Raw genomic sequence first — 6,192 nt, forward strand, 5'->3', positions numbered from 1 at the left:
TAGAGTGATTAGAACACTTAGAATGTAAGACAGACTCAGTTTTAAATCTGGACCTGCCATGGACTAGCTGTGTTTTCGTGGGCAAGTCAAATAAATAACCTTTAGTTCTCTAGCATCCTTATCTCTGTAATGGACTAAATAATAATGCCTACCTGATAACACAGTGAACACTGGGCCTGGGCCAGCTATGTGAGATCATGTATGCAGAGTGATCGTTTATGTGCATGTATGTAATAAATACCCAGTGAATGTTAGCTGTCACTGCCATCCTTGGTGGATTCTGTTGTTGGACATTGTCCTCATTAAGAGGGAGAAAGTTGTAATATAAAGCCTTGGACTCTTTCCGTGAATCCTGTTATATTTTTTCCCTGGATTTTCCACGAGGCTGTATGTAGCTATTGCATTTACTGCATAACAGACAATGACCTGAGTATCCTACCCTTTGTTTCAGTGAATCACACGTAGAAGATGAAGAAGGTCTTTATGACTGTGTTTATGGGGAAGATGAAGGAGGAGAAGTCTACGAGGACTTAATGAAAGCAGAGGAAGCACATCAACCCGTAGGCTCCCACTTGCCTTATGTCTTGAGTTACTTTGAGTATTTTATTAGGACAGTGATTCCTTGTGAGATGGATTCATATAATTATTTACGTAACTTCTGCTGGAATAGTTTTTTGTTTACTCTTTACCTTTGTTAGCTTTTAACTATATAATTGACTTCCTGCATTTGGAAACACATGGACATGACATTCTGCAGTTCAAAACAACCACAGGCAATCTCTGGTCTTGTCCTTGAATTTCCCTTGTAAGGAAAGCAAGTCTGAGAGAGAAATGATGTGCCACGCAGCTAAATAGTGGCAGAGTGGCAATAGAACAGAATTCCAGCGAATCACGAAATTACATTATCATGAAAGGAGATCTTCTCTTACCAAGCAGTTAAATCTTCTTTAAATTTGATGTAGCATTAAGTATATGTTAAAGAATATTTCTTCGTATTTGTTAGGGGTAGAAGAAGTAGTATTTTTTTCTTCTGTTTTACTAAAGAGTCTCCTAGAATTTTTACTGTTTTATAAACTTAGTTTCACGTATTGTCATAGTCAGTATGAGCCCACAATGGTTTATCTGCCATTAAAATATCTAAAACATTCAGAAAAAACTACTTTGAGTTTTTTTCTCACCTATAATTAAAAAAAAAATGGTCAGTTGCATAGGCTTTCATTAATGTAGTCTTTTTTTTTTATACAAAAGCTGGATGGTGGTTTAGAGTTTTTTTTTTTTTTTTTTAGTGCTTTGATTAATTTCCTCTGCTCTCTTTATAGTCTTGCCTTTAATAAAAGGCTGAGGTTTGTCCAGTGCCCCATATAGGGAGCAGTAGCTTCCATGGGAAGGAAACAAGTTACCTGGTCTGTGTTTGGTAAATGTGATGAATGTGCTTTAACCCACTGTGAGCTGACAGGCTGCCTGTGGCAGGATTTTGAGTATTTTTAGGTGAAAGAGTATCATCTGTATCTCCTAGAGTCATCATCTGCTTTGGGTACCAGCAGAGTCTTCAGTGTGTCTCCCAAGGGCAGTTCTTCATTCAGCTAACAGTGCCGGGTTGTTTATACCGGACAGGGTTGACAGCAATGATCATTTAAATGTGTAGGGTCCTTCTTGTATACTCCTCAGGGTGCTGTGTGCTTTACCAGGTTATCTCATTTACAGTTCCTTGGAGTTGGAACTGTAATTCTCTCTGTGTTGTAGACGAGAAAACTGAGACACAGAGAAAATAGGTAACTTGTTCATAATACCAAGCTAATAACTTGGTTATTGATTGCCAAACACCAAGATACTGTTAAAAAAGTATTTTAAGATTTTTATCTATCAAATATCCTGTTATTTTGCAAGTATTTCTACAGCACTTGTAAAGTGTGCTGTACATTAAGAAAACTATATTACACCATGTGTGATGTTTCCAGATTCAATAATGAAGTAGATGAAATAATGAAAGCGATGTTTCCAGTATAAAGAGTGTCTATACTCAGAAATTTATTTTTAATTATTTAAAACTGTTTCATTTACATGGTTCAAAATTTTAAGAACAGATACCTCATAAATGCAGTAAATATATCTTTCAGTTATATGTTTTATTAGAATGGAAAGCTTAAGAAAGTCAGTGATTTTGACTACCAGAGAGATTAACACATGTTTGATTAAATAATTTTTTGATAATTCTAACTGCAGAAATGTCCAGAAAATGACATACGAAGTTGCTGCCTAGCAGAAATTAAGCAGACAGAAGAAAAATACACAGAAACACTGGAGTCAATAGAAAAAGTAAGTTATCAGGTATTTGATGCCTAAGTACTGCACTTTATAGTTAATATAAAAGACACTATGTCTACTGCGTATTTTCTGCGTTTCAGTAGGACTTTGGATTTAAAGATCTCAAAGCAGATTTATTCATTCCACAACTAGCTACTGATTTCTTAATATCGGAATGGCACGGCGTTAGACGCCAAGGCTATAGTAGGAAACACAACAAAACTCTGGTTCTCATGATACTCTCTCCTATGGGAGAGTTTATAATTTAAGCAAATAAGTGTGCCAGGTGTTGATAAACTCTCTGAAGAAAAATCAGTCAGGGAAAGAGGATAGAGAGTGATGGAGGTGGGCTGGTTTTATTTTATGTAAAATGATAATGGAAGGTCTGGGGTAAGATCACACTGAAGACAGACAGCTGAGGGAATTGAGGGAGCAAACTGTGCCAACATCCCAGAGATGACAGTTCCTGGGAGAAAGGCCCTCAGATGAGACCGTGTTCCGCATGTTCCAAGGAACAGCAGTAGCCCAGGTGGCTGAAGCTGCATGAGTGAAGAGAAGCAGTGAGCGTGGAGAGCTGGTGAGCCACCGCATCCTGTAGGGGGCATAGAGAACACTAGCTCAAAGGTGGACTGGGTGAGTAGAAGAAGGGACATGATCTAATGTAAGTTTTTCGCAGCTCGTTCTGACTTTTTGGGAGAAAAGTTAGAAGGCTATTGCAGTAATTGGATTGACAGAACATGATAGTATTTGTAGAGCTGGTGAGGAATGGTCAGATTCTGAATAAATTTTGCAAGTAGAGCCGAGTGGATTAGATGATGAATTAGATGAAGGATGTCTGAGAAAGAGAGCAATCAGGAATGCTAGGTTTATAGCATGAGTAACTGCCTGAGTGGTGAAGATTGTTACTGAGATGGGGAGGACAGGTTTGGAAATCATGAGTCTGTTGGGACATACTAAATTTGCAATACTTCTCAGTTTCCAAGGGGCTGTGCTGAGGAGGAAGTCAGATATATGAGGCTGGCATTAAGGGGAAAAGTTGAACTGGCCGTTATCATGACGCAAAGGAATGTATAAGGCCATGGTACTGAATGAATTCACCTAGGGAATGGATGTTAATAGAGGAGAGGTTTGAGGCCACCTCTGGCGACTTCCACATTTAGAGGTCAGGAAATTGAGAACCAGGAGAGAGTTTTGGACATTTAGGAAAAGAGCTGAAGGTGTGGAAGAGTTGTTTGGGAGGAGGGTGGGTGTAAATTGATTAGGGGAATGTAGTAGGATTATGCAGTATCACAGGCTCAACTGAAAATTAGACTATCAGTCTAGTTCATGTTTAACTCCTTAGGTACAGGCGATCCATAGCAAGCTAAATTTACCCAGGTTTTTTCTTCTTCCAGAAAAGCACAGTGGAAGAGGAGAGTAGAGGGTAAGGGTATATGCAGGGAAGTGGTTCTGATGATGGTTTATGGAGTGCAAACTGGGTAGGAAGGGAAGTGAGGACATGAGAGACACAGGATGTTCAGTGGATTGGCAGACCCAATGCGGTTGAAGAATTTCTTGAAGGAATGAGCTGTCAAGGTAGGGGGTAGTGGTCAGAGAGCTGATTGCTTGAAATTAATGCTATAGAGCCTTGCAGTTTTTGCTAATGAGAAGGTCTTGGGATGTGACCACCAGAATAGGGAGCCGAGCTGGGATGGAACACAAGATTACTGGAAGTCAAGGAGCTGAAAGGCCAGGCTATTGGGAGGATCATCTGCACAGATACTGAGATTGCCAGAAGTGGACAGTGGACTGGTAATGGAAAGCAATATGGCAGGCCAAGAACTAAAATTCTCAAAGAATGAAGGGGATGATCCATAAATTGCACAAATACATAACTGATCTCGGGGACCTAGAATCTCTACAAGGCATTTGAGGGATATTTTGTATCGGTGCTGTATCTCCAAAATACTGCCTCCCCCCCCCAATATGGCCAATAAGGTTCTTTTTTTCTTACTTTCAGAAGCATTTATTGCTGAAACCTTTTGGTCTATACTTTAAATGTGTTAACTTGTATTATGTCTTTATATCTCTATTCAAGTATAAAATCTTTAAGATAGAGCAAATAGTATCTGCTTTTTTCTTGGTATTCATTATACGGATAAACAATTTACTTTCAATAAATATTATTTGTTGATGAAAAACTATTATTAGGATAAGTTGTGCTTAATTATTCTGTTCTATCCTTGTAGTATTTCATGGCACCACTAAAAAGATTTCTGACAGCAGCAGAATTTGATTCAGTATTCATCAACATTCCTGTAAGTAAAAATATGCTAGCTAAAATTGTGGTATACTTCTATAAAATTCCTATCTTCTTATTGGGTTCCAGATTCCTATTTAATATTTTCCTCTATTCTTGAAGAATTTTAACTCTATTTTTTGCCTCCTGAGTTCTTATATCCTTATTTTCTAGAAATAAAGGATGTGTCATATCTTCAGCCCAAATCAGTTGAGATTCAAGCTGAACATGCACGGATAAGATTCATGTATTATCCTTAACTGCTTGTCAGGAAGAGGTAGTCTAAGTTAAGGAATCCCTGGAGCCACTGTCTGTCTTGTGGGAGCCCCCTTATGGTCCACTCCCTGCTCTCTTGCTACTCCAGCCTCTCAACCCTGTCCTATAGACATTGATTTCTCCACTTCCTTGGGCTCTGCTCTGTGGTGCTTTCTACTTCTGCTTCCACTTGTACTAACCTTAACTTCCTTTTCTGATGCACTACTTCCTTATGATTTAAGAGTCCGTTTTAGTGGTTAGATGTGAGGAGCTTTTTTTTTTTCACATTTATGTAAGCATTTTGAATTTCAGAGCCCCTTCCAATTACCTTATAATCTTAAAGGATAGTTACCTAGAAGCATTGAAACAAACCAAATGCTGTGCCCAGTGAGGTCATACTAGGCAAGATTCAAGTTCTTAAACGTCTAAAACTGGTTTAGGTTTTAATAGATGGCTCATGGATACACTAAAAAGCACAAGTTTGTTTGTTTTACCTGAAAGTTCCCTACTATTTTGGTTCTGTCATGTTCAGTGTCTATGTGCATCAGTTTGCAGATTATTGTCCTTGTCCCTGATTTTGGCCAGATGAAGATATTCTCATTGATTCATAGCATAGCAGGAAGAAAAAAATCACAATATCAGGTGAACATTTAGCATAAAGCGAATCATATATTCTAGGAAGATGAGGCTCTTGAACCACCTCACTGCTGTCGCTGTAACATAGGGTGCATTTGACAGTCCTTAATCTTACGGCTTTAACATGCTCTTCAACAAAATGGCAGGGCCAACATATTCCTGTGTCGTTTCACCCTGCTAAGGAAAGGGCTTGCTGTGAAGTCAGTGTGGGCACCAAGGTACAAGGAAAGGATAATGGGAGAATTGGCACCTTGGTTAGAATTTCCTCATGTCCTGGCTGTGACGTGTTATTTACTGCCTGACTGAAAATTACTTGCTTATCAGGAAAAGGTGGAATTCTGACTTCTGAGTTGCTCCAGCAAACTGCCTAGTACAATTTATCTGCTCTTTATTTATGCCATTAGTTGTCGGGTTTCAAGTAATTTAGTGTGATTATTGTTAGCTTAGCACCAGGACACCACTAATTGACCAAAGTGCAAATCTACATTTTTATGTCCCAAGGACATGAATCGTTACTTTATTCCATCAATAAAACATTAAGCACTTGGATAGTTTTATTTAAAAAATTAGAGTGATTATAATGAAAATGAGCTATACATATTTTTATATAAGGAATAAATTACCCTTTAATAACTAGTGAGATAATTACCCCCCCCCCCAGGACACTGATGATTCAGGTCTGATCTGAAAGTGCTGTTTTCTGTGCACTTGGCCTGTCT

The 6,192-nt window shown here is 38.5% G+C and overlaps 1 protein-coding gene across 3 annotated transcripts in view; it reads left to right on the forward strand.

Moving 5' to 3' along the window:
• VAV3 (vav guanine nucleotide exchange factor 3) overlaps nucleotides 1-6,192 on the forward strand; it is a 364,407-nt gene that overhangs the window by 168,531 nt on the left and 189,684 nt on the right. For all 3 annotated transcript variants that reach the window (XM_073896219.1, XM_073896217.1, XM_073896218.1), the window contains exons 5-7: nucleotides 452-560; nucleotides 2,224-2,316; nucleotides 4,533-4,601. In XM_073896219.1, the coding sequence (XP_073752320.1) occupies nucleotides 452-560; nucleotides 2,224-2,316; nucleotides 4,533-4,601 (271 nt within the window). The remainder of the gene's footprint in view (nucleotides 1-451; nucleotides 561-2,223; nucleotides 2,317-4,532; nucleotides 4,602-6,192) is intronic.

The sequence above is a fragment of the Callorhinus ursinus genome, unplaced genomic scaffold (genome assembly GCF_003265705.2).
Source record: "Callorhinus ursinus isolate GAN/ISIS: 27379988/994484 unplaced genomic scaffold, GSC_fseal_2.0 scaffold9, whole genome shotgun sequence".
Lineage (NCBI taxonomy): Eukaryota > Metazoa > Chordata > Mammalia > Carnivora > Otariidae > Callorhinus > Callorhinus ursinus.